The sequence below is a fragment of the Diadema setosum genome, chromosome 2, assembly GCF_964275005.1.
Source record: "Diadema setosum chromosome 2, eeDiaSeto1, whole genome shotgun sequence".
Classification (NCBI taxonomy): Eukaryota; Metazoa; Echinodermata; class Echinoidea; order Diadematoida; family Diadematidae; genus Diadema; species Diadema setosum.
The window spans coordinates 47,454,310-47,478,109 of record NC_092686.1 but is presented as its reverse complement, the minus strand read 5'-3'; the positions used below and the strand labels follow the sequence as shown (position 1 = coordinate 47,478,109).

At 38.5% G+C, this 23,800-nt stretch overlaps 1 protein-coding gene across 1 annotated transcript in view; it reads right to left on the bottom strand.

The window, feature by feature from the left end:
- Positions 1–8,102: 8,102 nt before the first annotated feature.
- Positions 8,103–23,800, bottom strand: part of LOC140246316 (uncharacterized) — a 46,965-nt gene continuing 31,267 nt past the window's right edge. The window contains exons 17-22 of the mRNA XM_072325788.1: positions 23,512–23,620; positions 22,670–22,799; positions 19,465–19,787; positions 10,051–13,839; positions 9,555–9,607; positions 8,103–9,178 (exon numbers count right to left, since the gene is read on the bottom strand). Coding sequence (XP_072181889.1) covers positions 8,977–9,178; positions 9,555–9,607; positions 10,051–13,839; positions 19,465–19,787; positions 22,670–22,799; positions 23,512–23,620 — 4,606 coding nt within the window. The 3' untranslated portion in view covers positions 8,103–8,976. The remainder of the gene's footprint in view (positions 9,179–9,554; positions 9,608–10,050; positions 13,840–19,464; positions 19,788–22,669; positions 22,800–23,511; positions 23,621–23,800) is intronic.

Sequence of the window (23,800 nt, the reverse complement as noted above, 5' to 3'; positions counted from 1 at the left end):
TCAATCAGTATCAGCCAATATCGCATACGAGTTCTTCCTAAGCACCGTCTGCGATGGAGCAGTTACCAGTTTGTGCGCTGTATTTCAGTGTATTGGTGTACAGAGGTCTGTGGATCTTTTTGCTACCCCCCCCCCCCCACTTCCCCCTTTCGACTGTGCGACAGTAGGCGTTCTAAACACTTAATAAACAATTAAAGGGATTTTATAGTTTTGGTTGAGATGGGGCTTCTGGTTTCAGACTGTTTGTGAGATAACGATAAACGATGCAATTCAAAGATGAATTAAGTTTATCTAATGAAACTTGGTTTTGAAAAAAAAAAAGTTCCTAATGAAAGGTGGGACCCCCACTTTTATCAAGACCGCTTTGTTTTGCATTTAAAAAGCACCGATTTTCATCAAATAAACTGTGAATTCCTCTTAGAATGGTAATTATGTCCTTTGGTATTCTATAAGTGGTTTCTCATTATCTCGTAAGAAGTTAAAATTTGAATCCCCCATCTCCACCAAAACTATACCATCCCTTTAAGTTGTTGTTCGCAGATATTTTAGCCATTTAATTGCGGTTCAAAGTCTAATGATCAGTAATGGCTGGAGTTCTTGACGAATCGGTAACCTGTTTATGACTGTAGTATAATAATGCGGCAAAGAATCACCCCATTTGCATATTCATTCTGATGTAGCCGCTATTAATATGTCACAATGCTTAACCTTGGTCAACATGTCTTATGATAAGCATTTTTGAAGATATTTTAGAGTGGTCCAAAATCTACAAGCAATGCTTTTTAGTGGACCTCTCAGTTCTCATTTTTACCCTTTAAACATAACTTTGTAATTCCAATATGTCCGCATATCTTTAATAGTTTGTTGATTACAATTGATTGTCATACTTTGTAATGTATATCAATATATGCTTATGATTGGATTTTTGATTTACTTTGTGTTAGGTTTTGTTGAAAGAAAAATAAGAATGAAATAAATGAAGTGAATGAAATGAATGAAGTAGCGAGATACGGTCAGCTATACTTGCAAATCTGCGCATTAACAATGATTTAATGAGAACTGGTGAGGCCCCATCCATTTCAAGCTTAATCGCTCACAAAGGCGGTCTCCTGCATTCAATTATCTCTGTTATTTACTGAAAAATATTGTATGTTTTATTTTATGTTTCTGTGTATATATACTGCTCAATGCAACCATTTATGTGTATCTATTTGTGTACTGTTATCGATTTATTTCACTGCACTTGCTATTCTTTGTGCTTTTGAAATTTGTACTCACTTTGTATCTGATTGAATGCGGAAATATATCAAATCAAACCAAAATCAAATCAAAATAACATTCTTTTCACGCTCTACGTCACAATAACGTTGTAATACAATGAATATACACATTGTATTTCAAATACATGAGAAAAAATGAAAATAAAAACAAAAGCAAAAACCTCGAGGTCGGTTTAAAGCTGCTCTGGGGATAGACAATCAGTAGGAGGTAAGGGACAGAGGGCAATAGTTACTGGTGAACTCAATGGCGATAGGACTCCTGCTTGCACGGGAGGGCGATTGGTGTGGGGGGGGGGTGGAGAGAGAGAAGACAATGAAGTTTTATTCATATTTTATTATACACAATATAGAAATTAAACCACTATTTTATCATAGCGGCGCGCTGTGCATGGGTCAGCACATGATTGTGGCTACGTTGTTTTCGTATAAATTTTAGCTTATTTTATTCAACTTACATAATGCAATCATTCAAAACTAATTGAGCCTTTTCACATATATAAAGAAAATAAAAAAATGAATATATATATATATATATATATATATATATATATATATATATATATATATATATATATTGTATATATATATATATGTATATGTATATATATATATATTGTATATTTTGTATATATTTTGTATATATTTTGTATATATTTTTATATATATATATTTTGTTTTTGCTTTTGTTTTTATTTTTTTGCCTGATGATTGCCCCTAAATGAAGGTGGCATGAAACTCCGAGTAGCAATAAAATACGGATGAACCTGCTGTCAACCGAGTGAACTTGTTCCAATACTATATATATATATATATATATATATATATATATATATATATATATATTCAAGAGTGGCATTAACTCGGTACGTTATACAAATATTATGATATAAGATTATACAAATATTGATTTTCTCGGAGATTATGATTTCTCTAGTCCTCATCAAAATTTTCTACACCTGTATTGGTATGAAACATTTTCCTCATTCCGTGTATGTTATCCGATGTTTTATTATACCTGAAAAGTGGAGGGGCATATTACTTTATGTGGAAATAAAATCAATTGAGGGTGAGAACGTGATGGCATGACATAGATTTATCAATTCACCATAATTATCTGTTATCATGTGCCAATGGTCACACTATATATTTCTATAGGTATATGGAGGGGTATCGCACAATCACATATCGTAGATATTAGTAATGATATCATTTTGGAATACTTTTATCAATGTATAGGACCTTCGGACATGAAAAGCTGTGGAATTTCAATTTAACGTGGTTCTATACATTTAAATTATCATGCTACGTATTCACGAAAAGTTTTATAGTAACTGCATTATTTCAATATTCAATTTTGTTTTCTAATTCTTTCGCACCTATACTATACAAACCCTTCAACTTATTCAAAGTATAGGCCTACCATCGCATGGTTGATATTTACAGCAATATGACGCGAAGGATACAGTGTTCATGGTCATCTATAGTGTATTTAATTTCGTTTGAAAAAGAGAAATTTTAGGAACGATAAAGTGTGCCTATCAATGGAAGAGATGTGACCAATCATCACTTCAGCTGATTTGTGCATGTGAGTTTGACTAATATTTTTGTTTATTCAAATCAAATTCAAATCAAATCATTTAGTTATCATCTATATCAGAGTTCTAGTTTGTGCGAGTGAGCAGAAAAAGGTCATTATGAACTACGCAACAAGCATGTTGGGGGTCGATTTCAAATTCACCGAGATCAACATCTGGGATCTAATTGATAATAAGTGTTCATATAATCCGAAAAGTGGAACCTGCTCAGTACACATTCAAATATGAGCAGGCCAGATTGGAATTTAGATAGAAAAAGTTTGTCAATGCTTTCAAAGCAAAACACTTTAAGGATACTTCCCCCAAGTGTTAATTGACAGACCATTTTGGTCACTTGCTCTTTACGCAAGTTCATTCTTTGTTTGAACATGAATTCCATAAAATTGTCACGCCGGGCAGTTATATATTATGTCGTTTTGAAATCGAGTGAATAAGTGCCTATCAAAGCAAGTGAGAAAACTGAAAAGTCACTTGCACAGTCATGAACTAACTCCGAACCGTCTTGAGTTTTCATACCAAACAAACTAGGGAGATTGAGCGGTAGTCACGTCCATGATAACTGTAGATAAAATTATTCAGATATTAGAAAGCAGCTGATGAAATAATGACGCAGCAACTTATACGTTGCAGGTCACCGGTTTACATTGCGACCGTTCTCACTACAGTTGGATTTTGTGTGTTCGTGTCACGTGTCACCGATTTTGTGCAAATCAACTTTTTCTCAGGGTGCATTCTCCACTGTTCTTGGCTCCGTTGTTACAATTTTCTCATAATACACTGTATATACAAAACTGTATCTAACGAAAAAGTTATTCCGAGTAACGTATTTTAATTTTCTCCAAGCAACGGAAACGAGGTACATGTACTTGTACTGAGACCCCGAAGAGAAGATATACTGTATAATACATGTATATATATATACTAAACTTGTACATGTAGTGTGTATATATACATACATACATATATATATATATATAATATATATATATATATATATATACATGTATATATATATATATATATATATATATATATATATATATATATACTTGTACATGTAGTTGTGTGTATATATACATACATATATACATGTATATATATATATATATATATATATATATATATATATATATAGATATAGATATAGATAGATATAGATATTTTTACTTACGGGGGTGCCTCTCAAAATATACATGTGGTATGAATGAATGCAGCAATATTAAAAGAACACATCAATTAAGTTTGAGGAAAATCTGACCATCTGTTGAAAAATCATGAATATTTCCTACATGTATAACTGTAGTACATTTCTCTGCCGCTGTCGCTGGATGAGAAGACTACAACAGTTTGAGATGTCACAGCAGAACAGAACGAAGAAAAAAAAAACATAACAAAACAATGAATTCTGCAAAATTTGATTTTTCTAGTTCAGTGAGAAAGCAATTGACTTTCCCCTTTCAGAAAATAGAGGAATAATTTGACAAACGCTGTCAGTAACAAGTCAAACCTACTCTTTTAAAAAGAAAGAAATTTTACACTGCAGTGATTTTACAATTGTAAAATCACTGCAGCGTAAATTTTCGTAGTCTCCTCATCCAGCCACAGCACCATCACAACTTCTTAAGAATTCCTAACTTTTGGACAGATTATCTGTTCTGTCATATCAATAATGTTGCATTCACTCGATCCAAATGTAACCCTGGGGATACTTCCCCTTCATCAAATAGCATGTACGACGGCATTTGTATTCTAAAAGACAAAAGCTATGGGGGAAAAAAAACCCACGGGCATCTGTTTTATTGGGATCGAAGAAAAAGAGTGAATATAAACTGCATGTGTGTATCAGAAACTATGCTAAAATAAATCTCTTTACATACATGTAGACATTTCACTGTACTGTACATGTACAATGTATGCGTATATTATATGATAAAGGCCACAGGTAGATTGGGATTATGCGACTGACCAAGTGTAATAAAATGTACATGTACAATGTCCATCGTAATGTCATTCTTGAAAATTTGGTACATGTAGTGGTTTTCACTGACATACAGTGCAAACATACAGCACACACATGACTAATCAGGACAGAGAAACTTGAATTACTGTATAGTCTGAAGAAAGGTTTTTATTTACGATATACACAAGACTTAGATAACAATTTTTCGTTGGCAATAAAATACATATAAACTTTCATTATCACATAGAACGCACAAATGAACACAATGTGTGATAATTTCCCCCCCCCCTTTTTTTTTTCTTTTTTTCTTTTTTACACAGAAATGTTCCAAAATCACCTTTTCATAATCTTTGGCAAAACTTTGTTACAAACTGTCCTTTTTTTTAAGCTGCTTTGAAAGATGGACATGGCAAGTGTTAACTTTAGGATTTAGAATCACTCAAACATACATGTGTATTTCAAACTAGTTGAGCTGAACCTCTTATACATATGACAATTGTTTGTTGTTGTGTTTTTTTTCCAACTGCAAACCTCATTGCCAACTTCAGACAAAGGCACAGAATAATGTGTAAACAAATCAAAGACAGGAGACTGAGGTTAGCAGACAAATCCGGACATGAATTACACCGAGCTGTCCAGATATGGTCACAGTATGACATCACATCCCACCAACTCTCTCCTTTCAGTAAACAGTCAACAAACTTGACTCCCTTCATATGCTTTAACGCTATCCTTGCAGGCATTTGAGAATGAGAGAATTTATTTAGGGTAGACACATACAGCCTCTTATCTCTCATGATCTTGCCTAAACCACATGAACTCCTGGTTCTCGTACTCATCCATATAATGCAGTCCCAGTCAACCAAGTGGTCAAATGGCAGTTAAGATGCATCTTATGGGCAAGGATGAAATGGGATATCAACTTAGCAAACTTTGATCTAGGTACAATGTACGTGTATTGCTGAGTAATGTAACTACAAAACTTTTTTTTTTTACTATTATTATTTTTTTTAGAATGCAAATATAGTTCTATACCTCCGACCAATACACAAGTGAGGAACAATCTTTAGAGTTTATTCACTTGTTTTCAACATGGCTTGGACAAAAAATGCTGTTATGTCGTTTGACGGAGGTATTTCAATTCTATTTAGAAGCATACACTGACTCAAATGACTATCAAAATCATAACAAAAAAAAAAAAAACATGCTGAGTTGTTACACAGTGATATAAAGTACATATTAAGCACAAATATATTTTACACATAAAAATCAATTGAATTCATACTTGACATAGCCTTATGCATCACACACTGCACAGTGTACCATGTCTTGCATGGAATCTAGCAATACATTCTAAACTGATGGTAATACGCAAATAGTACACTGTATCTCTGACTTAGGGAGACATACATAGAGTAACAGGACTGACCAATGGACAATACATGTACCAAGACACATGCACTAATGTCTCATTAAATTACTACAGTGTACTTCAAAATAATGTTTTAAGGCTAAATATTTTAAAGCAATCTTTGGCACATTTTGTGGTACTCTTTTCATTAAATACAGTCAACCATCACTTTGCTGAGAAATCACTGGGACCATAGAATCTCCCCCCTCCCCACCCCTGCCCCAACATTCAACCCCCCCCCCCCCCCGAAGTATCACATAGGCTTGTCAAAAGAAAACCATAACTGATTTCAATCATAAATGGGATTTTCATGGAGGTTTGGATGAGTGCAAGGTACATGTATACACCTGAATACTGTTGTGTTGTGTCAGCTCCTTTCAGATTGACTGTTATAAGGCGGTTGCAATAAACACTAACAGCAGTACCTCTGATGCAATTCTATCTTCAATTTGGAATATGAAGTTGTCATCACCTGTCCTTGAGTTTGTGATCATAAATCTGGCATCAACTTGGGATTTTTTTGGCACAGTTTGTCAAGAAAAAGAAAAGAAAAGGAAAAAAAAGTCACACCAAATTTTGCTTGGTCATGGCTTGGTCATGGGTTCAAAGAGAAAACCCTTTAGGAAGCAAACACTCCTTACTAGAAATGATATCTAGCATGCAAACAAAATGTGTATCCATCTGTTTATCACCTGCAAATCTCCCACATTTGGTGATATCACAGCACAGGGTGGAAATAACATCATGAACATGACCTGTTGGCATCAGTCCTGACATTATCCTGACTATTTAATCAAGAGTGGTACACTGTATTAATTATTCATCATAGACAAACACTTAAATGATGCAGAAGTTAATCATTAGAGTTGATAACAAAACACGAGACTTAACCGGAATTCACACATGTTAGGAAGATTCAATTAATCTGCATCATTAAACTTCAATCTTTTGAAAGCTATCCAGAACAATCTCAGTGTAAAGAATAGCATAACATATAGACAATCTCAATACAGAACATTTCCTGAACAGTGAAGCAATGCACAGTACAATGTAGCTACAGCAATTGTATGATGAAAGAATACAGAGGATGATTCTTTGTGAAGCAGACTTTTCTTGTGTTATTCTTGCATTATTGTTCTGGCTACCCCATAAAGTAGGCCTATTGCATACATGCTTTATGTAACTCACTCAAAATGTACAGCATTTCCCTATGCCCAAACAAGATGGTTTCAACAGGAGTCCACCATGGACACATTCCACCTTTGCCCACAGAAATGTGTTCACTGAGTGGCTGCATTTTCTACTGTCATAACAAGCCAAAGTACAAGAAAAAACAAAACAAAACAAAAATAAAACACTGGACAATGTTTTATACTACTAGTACTCCTTAATGTTGCTGTACTTTTCTGAATAAAGGTGCAAAGACATTGAAAACTGGAGTACATGTAGGAGTACTTGTCAACAGTTTATCTCGAGTACCTCAAATCCAATCATGAGAAATGAAACCACTACAACCCATGCACACTCTAGAGTGGTTTGAGACAATTTGTTTTGTCAACAGTTAGGAGAAAATGTGAGGACCATGGAGCAGGAATTTGACATTGCCCAACTGGACCTGACTTTTGGCAATGGATTCTACACAGCCATATTTCTTGTCATTGTGAATACAAATAATCATCATTACAATCCCCCCCCCCCCCCCACCAAAAAAAAAAAAGAAAAAAAAAAGAAAGAAAAGATTGAATGACATGAACTATCCTACTGCATTAACTATATGATTTGGAAAAAAAAAAAAGTGATATCAACTGTTAATATAACACCTAATGAGTAACAGAATACGTTGTACAAAGTGTACATGTTTTGACAAAATATGACTGCGATTTATGTATGATGATAGTGGTATGCAGAGACTGTGCAAATACACTTACTCCATTAAAAATAATAAAGTTTACTTTCTACTCAGATTGTATAAGTCTATCAAAAAACAACAAAAACCCACCCAATCATTTCTGTTCAAGGACAAATGTGGTGATCTGAAATAAGAGAGGTGTGAAACTAAATGACTAGCAACCCCAAATTAAATCATATTACAGCTGACACTTCAAAGTGCTGCATTCGTACATGTATTCATGACATGATCACAAAAACTCCAGCATACAAAATATGTACCATACCTACCCTGTATTCTATGTTGTGCTAAGAAAAAGATTAGGTCAATGACATGGCTGATGTGAATAGTCTCATGTCAAGTTGGTTTCAGTGTTTCACAAAATGTCAGATACTGCGACAACAGTTTAATGGCATGACTCTATAGATGTTCACAAGAGAGAGAATCCATGTATCCATGCAACAACATGACATTCAGATGATTTAACAGTTGCAAACAAGATGCAAATTTTTGTTAACACTTCTACCTCATTTCTACACCATCACAGGTTTTGTCCACTGAGTCACAACCTGAGGAATCTCATAATTCACACAGGAAACTCCCCTGCCCTCCTAGGGAAAGCCAAGACACAGTATATGTGTAAACAGAGACCAGTCAATTGAGTACAGTGTATCTCCCACCTCATCTCTTTCCAATACTTTCCTTTATTCTGTAGCTAGTTGAGTCTAACTTATATGGATAACATGTCAGTGGCACATAGGTACAATTGTCATAAAATTGAGAGAGCGTGAGCAGTCTGGGGTGGGTATTTGGAAAGCGAGAGCCACGCCTCCTTCAGCCCTCTACCTGCGAAGGAAGCCCCCTCTGGGAGGTGAGGGGTAAGACCTGGTCCAGGTAGCGCTCCTCCCCGGCCACCTCTGTGACCAGCTGGGTGCCACCCAGCCATGCTGTGGTGGCAGCCGGTCACCTGCAGGACGGGGGCGGTACTGGGGGTGTCTGTAGGGATCATCAGGTGGCCGTCTCCCTACCTGTCTAGGAGGAGCTCTGGTATGAACAGGAAACAAAAAAAAAAAAATGAAAAATGAGGGCTGCTGTCATGGAACAATAAACTCTCAATTCAGAAGTTAGTCCTAAAAGGATATGAGAATTTTAATCAACAAGAGGGAGTTGGTAGTAAATAAATCAAGAAACAATTACCATCACGTATTGCAAAAGTGGAAATCTTTGCATACTGGCAGTAGACTAGCTCAAAAATAAAAGTACACAAATATTTTTGCTTGCTGTAGGTGCCACTATGTACAGTCTTGATTCTACAGAATTAAAGACACATGAAATTCATCTTACTCAGGCAGCTGAGAATTACTTCAGTGAAAATATCCAACTTTACAGTAGTGTGATGCATTAAGATATACTAGATTACCTCAATCCACCCACGTGACAGACATGCGAGGACATTTCACGGTCACTTGGATCCTGCAGGAAAAAAAAAAAGAAATACATGTTTAAATTTTTAGGACATGCCCGTGTGAGTACTTCATACTCAACAAAGCAATAGAAATTAATGTGGTTTCACAAAAATGTCTCGAGCACAAATGTGCTCATCGTAAAAGTATCAGTAATCAGCTACAGCACATTCTACAGAGGACTCCCGTTTTTACAAAGTCCACAAGACCAGCAGTTTTCTTTGGTTACATTGAAATTCAGTTGTAACTGCAATGAACAAATAAACAATAAGAATACATACATTGTAGAGCCGATAATGTTACGGCCTGAATTCATAATTCGTTGTAACCGACATTTTATGACCCTGTTAGTTATAACGGTAGTGCACTGTACATGTAATACAAGGCAAGAGTGACTGGCCAAGATAGATGCTTTTGAGGCAGAATGTTTGAGAGTAAGAAAGCTTTTCCCACCTTCACTGGATAGACGTCAAAATCCAACATGAAGAAGTCCTGGATGTTACTGTCACATGCCACCATGGACTCAATCTGCCGATCCAAGGCCTGGACCCTAGGCTTACGTTCAGTGATCTCCGACTCTCGCTCTTTGCTACTGTGCACCGTCTCCACTTCCTCTGAATTCTTCACCGATTTTGCATCATGGTTGACCTTGGGGGCGGACTTGAAGCGGGCTGGGGAAAGGCGGGGACGGTCAAAGAATGACTCTCGGTGGGAGGAGCACAGGTGTGGCAACTGCCTGATGCGATAGGCCTCCTCTGATAGGTTGTCCTTCAGGTGGCGAATACCTGGACAGGAGAGCGAGCGGTAGTGTCCTTGGAACTTCTTCTGCCGCCTATCATAGGGATGATAGCGATTTCCATTCAGCGGCTGGACGGACGACGGGGCCTTCAGTAAGATCCTTTCTCTCTGGCCAGGGACAAGTGGTGTAACTGCTGGATGCTGATCGCTCGGAGTACTTCCTGCATCCTCGCCCACAGAAGGTATATGGCCCTTGGGAGTGCTATCTCGGTCCTGTTGCTCAACTGATTCTTTGATTGGCTCAGGAGTGACAATTTCATTCCCAATGTTCCCAAGGTTAGTTTCTACTGCTGATCCCCTCTTGACCATACCTACAGACCGGTCATCTTGTGTTCCTTTCGCAAGTGTGTAACTTGATTTGTTTTCAGATTCTTGAGATGGTTGTCTAACTGTTACTGCGTGTTTAAAAGCAAGTTTAGTCTCCTGTGTCATCTTCAAGACAGCACTAAGTGATATATTACCTGGAAAACCATCATGTAAATCTACCATGCCTGCTACTAAATTGCACGGTGGATTGTCTCCACTCCCAGGGTCAGATTGTGATTTTAAAGGACTACTTCTTCCTCTATCTAATGCGTTCTTCACAACCACACTATCCTTGCCATAGTGTGATACTTCACACTTCTTAAAGTGGGGTTCTGTTGCCTCTGAAGGACTATATCTCCTATCATTAAACATGCCCCCTACCCCCACATCACCTGCTCCACTAATGCATGACATCTTAGACCTACTGCTTGACCCAGACTGTGATTTTGAAGGACTTCTATTTAATCTCTCTGTTTTTTGTTTACCATAGGGGTCAACTCTGTCGTCATTGGACCCTATACGCTTCTTTGAATGTTCCCCCCTTGTAGAGACATACGTGCTACGACCAAAGGAATGGACATCGTCTGCCCTATCATCGCATGGTGTATTAGACCTGCTCCTTGAGCTAGACCGGCTCCTTGAGCTAGACCTTGATTTCAAAGGACTCCTTCTGCCTCTATCTGATCTTTGCTTATCATCCAGATCACCACTGATGCCACGCAACCCTTTGCCTGTCTTTGAACAGGACTCCCTTGGTTTTGATGAGCGGTGCTTGCTACTAGCTGATTCCTTAGCCCTGAAATCTGGCAATTCTTTCTTTTTCACTACATTCCGTTTGTTTGAAGCATTACTGACCTCAACGGATGATCTATATGAACCTTTCACCTTTTTGAGAATATCAGAACGAATCTTGTCACTCTCTTCTTTGGTCAAGACAGTTCTCTTCTTGTGCCTGCCTTCCTCTGACTGCCATTTTGCTTCTTTATCTCTACTGTTACCTTTGGAATTGCTTTTGTTCCCCAGAACTTTGCCATGTTTCTGATCAGGTCCTGACTGTTTATCCCCCATCTTGTCTCGTTTTGATTTGGATGTCTTATCCACTCTCTTGTCATTAAGTTGGTAGTCTCTGACCAATTCCTTCTGCTTACTGGTCGTTTTGATGGCAGGCCCTTGTACTATGCGAACTGGACTTTTTCTCGCCTTACTCTTGTCAGAAGAAACACTCTTTGACTCCTTAGATTCACTGGTTGGATAGTACGTACTAGATTTCACTTTTTGGACAACTCTACATGTCACATTTTGTCCCGTCTTCTTGCTCTTTACAGCACGACCTCTGGTTTCATCACGCTTTGGACAGGGTTGACTCTTCAGCTCCTTGAGGAAAGTGGATTCTGGAGATTTCTTGGATGCCAGTCTGTCAAAAACAGATACCTTTTTCACCTGGTTGTTGTCGGGGTAATGGAGTCTATCAAACACAGATACCTTCTTCTTCACCAATGTCTTATTGAGCCGGTCAAATGCAGAAACCTGTGGGGCAGTCACAGCTTCCTTCGCCCCAAGCCTTTCAAAGACTGATGATTTTGTCTGTTTGTCAAGATTTCCTAGCAGAGGGGCTTTAACAGATGCAATTTCTATCACAGCCTCTGGTTGCACTGATGCTTTGATCCGACCCTCTGGAGCTGCTTCTCTAAAAGATGGCTCTGATTTTGTTTCCAGGGATTCTTGTATGGTGACATCTGCTGCTACAGGAATAGAGCCAACTTTCTCTGCAGACACTGACTCATCAAGACCAATGATTGACGTAGATCCATCTCCTAACTCATTCGACTTCTCAGTGTCATGTCCAGCATTCTTGGTTTCATTCTTTTTGTTTGAATCCTCTTGTCTGCCATAATCAGGAATATCACTCTCAAAGCCACTGGAAGCATAGGCTGATAAAACATCAACATTATTTTCCTCATTCTCTCCAGGAATGTCTCCCATCCTGTCAATTTCAGCAGAGGATGATGTTTGGCTACCAACCTCTACAACATCATCATCTACCTGCGTTGCCGACACTTCATCATTCTCTGTGCTGCTCTGGTTACCAATCTCTACAACATCATCATCTACCTGCATTGCTGACACTCCATCATTCTCTGTGTTGTTCTTGCAGCAAATTTCACCTCTGTTTTCAGTAGCCATTAATCTCAGCATATTACTGTCAGAGGATGACTGACTGCCTTCATTCTGTCGCTGAACTCCATCTTTGGGCATTTCAGCATCACTTTTGACCTCAGAAGAGCCAGATACATGTTGCCCCTGTACAGCTGTTTCATTTTCAGCATCTTTGTGCTCCCTTTCATGTCTTTGAGGTGTAAGGGGACAATCTGCATCATCTGTGTCTTGGCTCAACAGTTGATTAAAGGCGTCAAGGACTTGTGTCATCTCCTCAGATGACAACGGTTGCAACAACTCCTGTACTGAATTGAGGATCTCTGCAAAACCTGGTTGAATCTCCTGCCCTTGGAGTGGTTGAAAACACTCCCCATTCACTGACCCCTGGTTATCTCCACTCACAGCTTCATCAGCAGGAAGTGATGAAGACTTGGGAGCAGCAACCACATCAGGTGCTCCCGAGCTGGAAATGCCACTTCTGCTGTCCACTTTCTGGCAGGGGATGGAAGAAATGACATCAGGGGGACTTCCTGTGATGGCTCTCTCTCCATGGTCTCCATTACAAGGCATCTTTTCCTCATCCAATTTCCCTACCCTCTGTCCAATCTCATCTATGCTTTGCTGGTGATCCTCTGTGGAGCCGATGCTCTTGATGTTAGGTCTGAATTCCTGCTTGATGATTCCTTCTGCTGACTGAGGATCCATGTCTGAATTGGTCATTTGCCTTGCATCTTGACAAACAGTGCCATATGGACTTCTGCTTTGGTCAAACTGACTGGAAGAGCATTTGTTCTCTTCTGCTTCAGGTGTTGCAGCCACATTTGCTTGGGTTGATGCACCATCCAATTTCTGGTGGCCCTGCATTGCCTTTGCAGGATCAAAGGAATTTGAGACACATTTTGTTTGGTCATTGGCCAGATTATTTGTGGACCAGGATGCAGATGCTTGCTTGTTGAACATTCCTGGCATCATGGTTGAATCCTGTCACAGCAAAAGAAATACCATCCAAGCATCAGTCTCTTGTAACGATAGGCAAACATGGTATTAGCAGGAGTAGATCTCTCAAACTATTAAGAAGTCTAATCACCCCATTACTCGATCAATTTGCATACCTGTAAAACCTTTGACAATGTTGCAGCGAACACTTTTGTTACCTATAAGGTAGATAGTGAATATCAGAATTTTAGCCATGCATGTTACAGGGAAGGCGCATGGCTAACATAAAAAGTACTTCTCTCAACACCCTGCTTGATATTCTAAGGTACAGCAAATATGGGTAAAGGTGTACAGAAAGTCGATTTATGTAACCATGTATCACACCAATGTTACGCCAGACACGGGAAGTTTGCATGCAAACAAAGTCAGAAAATCTGGCAAGGAAAAACAAGAGACCCGGGGGTCACGCGCTCACCTGAGTATCGCAACTTCACCTTCCATGCATTCTTGCAGACTCTTACCTGAGAACATTGGAAACTTATGGTGGAGGTAGCTTTGAGAGTGGGGGCATGGTGTCCAATTTTACATAATCCATCACACTGGTAAAAAAATACCTACCAAGTACACTGTACTTTATAGAATGTTGGATTATGCAGCTTGGGCAAAAAAAAAAAAAAAAGACTTAAAGCCCTATCACTTTTGATTAGAATTAGAGAAAAATATTATTAAATATTCATTATTTTAGGAGGTTTGGACCCCCTGGGGCCCCCAAGGAAAGCACGGTGCCCATTCAAATACTTAGAAATCTTATCACCATGGGACTACCTGCCAAGTTTGGTGAAAATTTGTGATAGGGTTTTCAAGAAAAAGATGAAAATTTACAATTTTGGTCCAAATTTAGGCCCCCTGGGGCCTCCCAGGTGGGGCAAGGTGCCCATTTAATGGAATTGAGTTTCTATCACCCTAGGGATGCTATCTGCCAAGTTTGGTGAAAATTTGTGATAGGGTTTTCAAGAAAAAGATGAAAATGTACAATTTCGGTCCAAATTTAGGTCCCAAGGAAAGCATGGTGCCCATTCAAATACTTTGAAATCTTATCACCATGGGACTACCTGCCAAGTTTGGTGAAGATTTGTGATAGGGTTTTCAAGAAAAAGATGAAAATTTACAATTTCAGTCCAAATTTAGGCCCCCTGGGGCCCCCCAGGTGGGGCGTGGTGCCCATTTGATGGAACTGAGATTCTATTTCCCTAGGGATGCTACCTGCCAAGTTTGGTGAAAATTTTTGATAGGGTTTTCAAGAAAAAGATGAAAATGTACGATTTCGGTCCAAATTTAGGTCCCAAGGAAAGCATTGTGCCCATTCAAATACTTTGAAATCTTATCACCATGGGACTACCTGCCAAGTTTGGTGAAAATTTGTGATAGGGTTTTCAAGAAAAAGATGAAAATTTACCATTTTGGTCCAAATTTAGGCCCCCTGGGGACCCCCAGGTGGGACATGGTGCCCATTTGATGGAATTGAGATTCTATCCCCCTAGGGATGCTACCTGCCAAGTTTGGTGAAAATTTGTAATAGTGTTTTCAAGAAAAAGACGAAAATGTACAATTTCGGTCCAAATTTCGGTCCCAAGGAAAGCATGGTGCCCATTCAAATACTTTGAAATCTTATCACCATGGGACTACCTGCCAAGTTTGGTGAAAATTTGTGATAGGGTTTTCAAGAAAAAGATGAAAATTTACAATTTTGGTCCAAATTTAGGCCCCCTGGGGCCCCCCAGGTGGGGCATCTACATCTACAGAACCTTGTAGATGTAGATGCCGTAGCTCTCCTTCCTCTTCCTACGCCTCTTCTTGTCGGCATTGGGCCGGGGAGCCTTGGCAGCTTTCTTGGAACCCTTCTTGGCAACTTGTCCGGATGGAGGAGATTCTATCCCCCTAGGGATGCTACCTGCCAAGTTTGGTGAAAATTTGTGATAGGGTTTTCAAGAAAAAGATGAAAATGTACAATTTTGGTCCAAATTTAGGTCCCCTGGGGACCCCCAGGTCGGGCATGGTGCCCGTTTGATGGGAATGAGATTCTTTCCCCCTAGGGATGCTACCTGCCAACTTTGGTGAAAATTCATAATGGCATTTTCAAGAAAAAGATGAAAATGTACAATTCGGGCCCCATTAGGACCCCTCCCCACCCCCCTCCCCTGGGTCCCAAGGGGGGCATCCCTGATTCCGCCATGAACAAACTTGAAACTACAATCATCAATGTACTAATTCATAGTATAAACTTACCCGGTAGCTCTATCCCTTCTGGTTCTAGAGAAGAAGATTTTTTAAGATTCCTTAATTTTGGGGGGTTTGGACCCCTCTGGGGGCCCCCCAGGTGGGGTATGGTGCCCACTTGAAGAAATTGAGATCCTATCCCCCTAGGGATGCTACCTGCCAAGTTTGGTGAAAATCGGTCAAGGGGTTCTCAAGAAGAAGATGAAAATGTAACAAGGAAAAGTAGAAATTACGCGGTGCGTAATATATGTCCCCGCCGGAAGTAGCATTTAGTAGCAAAATGTACAATATAGGTAAAAAGATGAAGGTCAAAGGTCAAAGAAGTCAAAGGTCAAAATTCTATGTAGAAGTTTTGAAGCCCTCACCTAGTGCCATCACATAAAGCAAACGGAATCGAAATTGGGTTAGAAATGGCGAAGGAGTAGCATTTTGTAGCCAATGTACAATATAGGTAAAAAAAATCAAGGTCAAAGGTCAAAGAAGTCAAAGGTCAAAATTCTGTGTAGAAGTTTTGAAGCCCTCACCTAGTGCCATCACTTAAAGCAAACGGAATTGAAATCGGGTTACAAATGGCAAAGGAGTAGCATTTTGTAGCAAAATGTACAATATAGGTCAAAAATCAAGGTCAAAGGTCAAAGAAGTCAAAGGTCAAAATTCTGTGTAGAAGTTTTGAAGCCCTCACCTAGTGCCATCATATAAAGCAAACGGAATCAAAATCGGGTTAGAAATGGCGAAGGAGTAGCATTTTGTAGCCAATGTACAATATAGGTCAAAAATCAAGGTCAAAGGTCAAAGAAGTCAAAGGTCAAAGTTCTGTGTAGAAGTTTTGAAGCCCTCACCTAGTGCCATCACTTAAAGCAAACGGAATTGAAATCGGGTTACAAATGGCGAAGGAGTAGCATTTTGAAGCAAAATGTACAATATAGGTCAAAAATCAAGGTCAAAGGTCAAAGAAGTCACAGGTCGAAATTCTGTGTAGAAATTTTGAAGCCCTCACCTAGTGCCATCATATAAAGCAAACGGAATCAAAATCGGGTAAGAAATGGCGAAGGAGTAGCATTTTGAAGCAAAATGTACAATATAGGTCAAAGGTCAAGGTCAAAGGTCACAATTGAAATTCTGTGTAGAAGTTTCAAAGCTCCCATGTAGTGCTATCATATAAAGCAAACAGAATCAAAATCGGGTTAGAAATGGCGAAGGAGTAGCATTTTGAACATTTTGATCACACACGGCGCACACACGGACGGACGCACGGACGGACGCACGGACGGACACACACACGTACGGAGCCCGTTTCATAGTCCCCTGCTCGAACTCGTTCGGCGGGGACAAAAAGTTTACGCACAACAGACGACGCACGCCGGACGAAGAGCGATCGCAATAGCTCACTTGATCCTTCGGCTCAGGTGAGCTAAAAATGCCACATTGTGCAAAGCAGCTTTCACACCGACATCTTGGGGAGATATATTTTTTGTTTCTAATGTTTTCATTGTCCAACCACATAGTATGATCCAAAACTTTGGCAAGTATGATGCTTGAATTGAATTAAACACATTTATTGTTTACATATACGACTGTGGTTCCAAAAGTGTTACGTATAGAAATACAGATAACAATTATTCACCAAACAGACTATACATAACATACTGCAGGGAACGTCAAACAAATAAAAACATTTTCGTGGTGATTGGAACAAAAAATTATGAATTGATAATTTCATAATATTAGAATGTACCTTGCATATATTCAACTTTACAGGGTAAAATATATGAAGAGCATTATCAGATTACATGAAAGAATGAATTCATTATAGTACTGTAACTAAAATTCAGCATTCAAAATAATCTTCTTATTCAGCTTGTTTTTCATCTTCTTCACGAACTCCTCATAACTCATCATGGTCATTAAATAGATGAAATTTCAGGAAAACTGAGGAATCAACACAGAATGCAACTATACTTAAAGTAAGTCAAATCAAATGCCAGGATTTGACTGACAATTTGACAGGAACAAAAATGACTAGAAATGTCGCTCTGGCGACTGGTATGCCTCCGCCATAATGCATGATTTTCCCAATAGGTCTAGATAGTACATGTGGACACTGTGTGATTACATTTTCACAAATTTGGCAAAATATTGGAATGACAAGTTTGTCACAAATGTGTTGAATGTTCACCTTCCTTGACCTAGGTTTAATTGGATGAATAAGAGAGCATGTATCTAGGGATTTAAGGAATTTAACTTGACTTTGACACATTCATACATTTAGGCATTGAGTAATTTTCAAGGTACAGGTGTGGAGAAAAAGTGCAATTTCTGAATTGAATAGTAAATTGTTACCATTTTCATCTGGCCCTTGACCCTAAAATTCATAAGATAATTACTTTCAGGTAGAACATGCATAATATGTACTAAGTTTCAAGGTAACTTGAGCCACTTCCGAGATATGGAGGAAAAAGTTAGTTCAGCACTTTCACTTGATCTTTGACCTTTTGACCTTTGAGGCAAAAAGAGAAAAAAAAAACTTTCCAGAGAATTTCTATTAGGTTACACACGCATACACTAAGTGTAAAAAAAATAACCCTGCTGGCATTGCATAAATATGAGGGTAATAGTAAAATTTTGAAGTCTTGCACTTGACCTTTGACCCCTGACCTTTGACCCCATGAACCCTACATTCTCTAGATAATCACTTTCAGTCAGTACATGTATATACTATGTTCCATGAAGATACCTTGAACAATTTTCCAAGGTACGGAGAAAAAAAAAGAAGTTTTAATATTTTTACTTGACCTTTTGACCTTTGACCTTTGACCTCATGACCCAAACTTTCACCAGAGAATCTTAATTGGGTAATACATGTATACACTAAGTTTCAAGAAAATATCTTCAGGCATTCAATAGATATGGCGGAAATAGTGAAATTTTATGTATTTGACCTTGACCTTTTGACCTTTGACCTTGAGCATGTGCACCCAAAAGTTGATAGGCACAACTTCACCCCCTAATACACATACATGCCAAGTTTCATTAGGATACCTCAACAGGTTTCGATAGTTACCTTGTCCACAAAATTCATTACGGACGGACGGACGGACGGACGGACGGACGGACGGACGGACAACCCGAAAACATAATGCCTCTGGCACCACTTCGTGGCGGAGGCATAAAAAAGTGTAGTGAAGTTGAGACATTGTTTTCCTATCTTCAAGAATTTTCCAAGTGTGAAGTCGTAAAGCAACATATATTTTAATCTGAATGTATTATTTATCATATTTCTCAGGTCCTGACTGCAATGAACAGTCCACAAAGTTAATCACACTTATTACGCACGCATTATCGGTGGCATTATACAAGAACAGAAAACACTTCAGATGAATTTTGTACACCTACCTTGCCCTCTTCAGCCTCTATGGGAGATGGTGTGAGAACCACATCAGCAGGCAGGACATAAGGCGTGGCGGCAGGTGCTTGAATGATACCCTCTCTCAGACCAGCCTGGGATTTCTTGCTCAACCGATTCTTGGTCAACCCTTGTTTTACTTTGGATTTGGGGGACTTCTTGTTTACCCTCGAGGCATTCTTCTTGGATTTCCTGAGTGCAGCACCCTTACACGGCCTCGTTGGATGCTTGAAAGAACTTGTATGATTGCAGTGACCTTGATTAATAGATTGCTTCTTTACGACTTTTTTCTTCCTGTTACCTTTCTTGATTTCTGAAAGGAAATTGCACAAGGTACAGCAAACAATGAAAATAAATAAATAACACTGTACATGAATTGATGTACTTGCATAACACTATATATATATCACTACAGAGTGAAATCACAAGCAAACAAAAGTTGGAAAGCAAAGAAGCATAATAACCCTGCACAATGTGGCTATGCAGACAGGCTCCCAGCATGCAATGTGCAATCCTTCCCACATTGTCAACTGAACTAATGGTTATTCATCAACTTTCTCTACGTAGTGTACATGATACAGAACTTCTGAGTGTCATTTCACTTACAAAACATATGTAACACTATCCACGCTTTCTTTTTTTCACTCTTAACTTTTTTACTCTTAACTAGTGAACAGCAGTGTATAGAATTTGAAATAGGCAATTGAAAACCTAAAATCAATGCTTTGTGATAATAGTTCCATGATGAACATGATGTAAATTTTTTCATGGATAAACAGAAATTCACGAGAGCACAAATGTCACCACACAAAATTAATTATAATATACAAATACCAGCCATTTCTAGCATTCTATTTCCATCTTTAGATCTAGAATTTCACTAACTGCAAATGAATTCTAAACTTGGTTGGAATGTAATAGACAATATTATCTCATGTGAAAAATGTTCGATGCATTTCTCCACAAGCCCTGTAGCATATCTTGCCACAACGATCAAGCCATCAATATTTTTACCCCTGTAGTGTCCCATGCAGATATGCAAATTAGCCTGTGATGTCACCACTTCCTTTTGATAATTTGTTACAAGTATAGCTATTTGGCCAGAAGCAATGAGTGCACCATATGTGAAGCACAGTCTCTCTAGCACAGAGACTGATTAATGTTCTGACTACTGCACCAATTTTAGAGTTACACACATGTGGGTGATTTTGAAAGTGCAAATTCCACATCATATTCAAGATGACATTGGAATAAGCCACTTTGTGGTTCCACTTTGTGCATAAACAGGAAAAGATAATCTGTTATAACAGGCATGTGAGCTTTTAAAATTCACAGAGGCATGCACCTGTGATGTAATGACTATTAAAGCAATCCGTATAAATGGCTCTTGGCAGCACATCAACCTGACAATAAAGCAGAATTCATTAAAGCCTAGTTTTGGTGACAATGCATTCTATGCACAACAATGAAAGGACACTTTCCCAAATGTAAACTGACTGGTCATTCTGGTCACCAAGTATTAAGTTCATCTCATTTGAATATGAATTTCACAAATTGTTAAGTTGGGCAAGCTTAAGCATACATGTCGCTATGAAAATATGAAATGTGCCAAACCAACTGAGAAATAAGACAGGCCATTTGGGAAAATGTGCACATGAACTTATTAAGAACTGGCATACCGAGTGAAATAAGATGAACAGAGTGGCAGAGGTTTCATTAAAATCAGACATACAGCAAAGAAATCTATGAATATCAAAGTTCTACCAATTCATCAAATGGTGAGACTGGTTGCAACTACAAGCACAAATTAGCAGTCATCACCAAACAACTATCCTGCTGGTTAGTATACAAGGATATTGTGAAAGAAAATCAAGTTTTGGTCAGTAAATCAACAACTGCAACCCTTTTTCTCATCAAAATATGAAATATATTGAAGATTTATGTGCAAGTCAATGGAGACTGGCTGTCATCGTTATCACCTCCAATTTGCATATGTGGTTACTACTGGTATCACTGTTTTTGTATAACCATGTAAAAAATCTTTAAATCCAAAACTCTCATACTTAAAGTCTTATTTCAATGAAAATTCCACCTTTCTGTCTGTTTTACTCTACTTTTATTGAAGCTGACTTTAGCACAGTGTGGAATTACACTTTCTTTTTCTGTTTTTTAAAGGGACATGCAGCAAGCTTGGAAGATGCACAGGACAAATAAAAGGTGACAATATCTAGTTTAGCACAGAGGTAGAGCGAAACTAAAAGGGGAGTATGTACAAAACAAGGATCTTAGATGAAGCGGTCCCCATGATGTCACAGCAAAGTTAATGTCTTAAATGCTTCATCACATTCCCAAACAGAACGGACAGAGATAAAGGCAGCAAATAAAATGATAAAATATGTTCTTGAAAGACAGCTCAGATATAGTAGGAGTCCACAACAAGCACCTGACAACCCGAAGCTTTCAGTTTGATTCAGACAAGTTTTTGTGTTTCAATATTCACATCAGCCTTGTGGAAATACATAAAATCAAGAACTTAGTTTCTAAACAAAGAAGAGTCATGAAAACTGTGGCTATCAATCCAGCTTCAAAACGTGTTTGTATTTCTGACGAACATCCCTGGCTGGATATTCATGTTAGCCCTACACAAGATAGACATGCAGTATTGCATCTATGTTGGTAAAAGGGAGGAGTTATTAATCGAATAGTAATGTCATGCCAACTTAAAATTGTTTTTAGTTTTTTGATACATTGCAGTATATGAATGCATTCATGTCAGCTTTCTCTGATATTGAAAATCAAGAACTATGTGGATAAGAGTTGTTGACACCCGTAAAATCATGCCAGCTTTATTAAACTTCCGTATATCGGCAGAAGATTCTTGGATACGAAAATGGAAAATGCAAGCGGAGAATGGATGCATATATTCAGCAGTACTGGTGTGCACAGAGTAGATATAAATGTGAGAGAGATAGGGAGATGAGAAGAGATAAACAGACTGAGGCAGAATAAAGGATTGTGTATATAGGTCTTTGGCTTTAAGTCACAGCATACACGAATGCAAGGAAGAAGCGCTGTACATATCAGAGATGTTGGGAGCATACTCCACATGTATCCATGTGCCGTTGTCATGTGTTGGTGCCATGGCAACAGTAATCCCCTCCTCCTCATTGTCTAGATCCCCGAGGAAACACGCACCGTCTGGTATGGCCTGGGCGGGACTCCGCATCACGCCTGGCACACCAGTCGATGATGTCGACGACTGGGATGATGATAATGATGACGATGACTGACTTAGGAGATCCCCTTCCTTCTTTATCTCCTTCACCTTGAGAGAGAGAGAGAGAGAGAAATATTCAAAAGAGATTTCACACAAACTTGATTGTGTCTGCTTTCATCGACATTATTACCACATTGACTAGATGCCCTTCTCTTACCCTTACTACTCTCACATACACTGTTCAAAGCGATCCTGTTTAGATCCACTTTAACATGACAGTGACAGATTGTAACAATTTGGGGTAGTTTCACCACACCATGTAGTCTTTACTGGCACTCTGTACCATAGAATAGTTTCTTCTCTATCAATTGAATTCTCTTCTTTGAGCTGCCTGTATGGCTGGTTTCATCAAAACGTCACTTCATGTAATTAAAATATTTCCTACATTAGCGCAACCTAATATTGCCATTATATATTATGAAACCTCATTCTGAAATGTTTGACATGAGCAAATCATGAGTAACCTTTGAAGTTTTCATGTTTAACTGTACTTTCCTTTGAAGGTTGATAAATATGAATATCACATGGAAGATGCATTGAGATGTAATCTGCATCACAAGAACAAGAAAATTATTTTCAGTGTTAGAATATGATGTCATTACTACTGTCTATTGCTTAAATCACACACAATCAATTCACACAGCAAATCGCACAAGTCGATACACACTTGCATTACTGATTTGTGAGTGCAAAGAAGTTTTAATCATTAATCCATGTTGCATTGCTTTTTTCTCTAGCCTACCAGTGGGTGGTCCATTACCTTTCTTGGATTGGATCTCCTTGGTTGGTTGACCTGGTGGATAACTTGTCGGATTTGGTATGCCAGTCCTTCCTTTGTCTTGGTATCAGGATGAACTGCACTGGGAGGTCTGGGATCACATTTTGTACAGAGAAAACAATGGTACTTGGTTGGTAATGTAACTAATATCCACATATGATGTCAAAGCTGCAACTGGGGTAATACAGGGGTAAAATTTGAAAACAAAAACAAAAACAAAACAAAACCGGGAATTGTCATCAACATCCCAATTCAATTAGTAACAGATGTT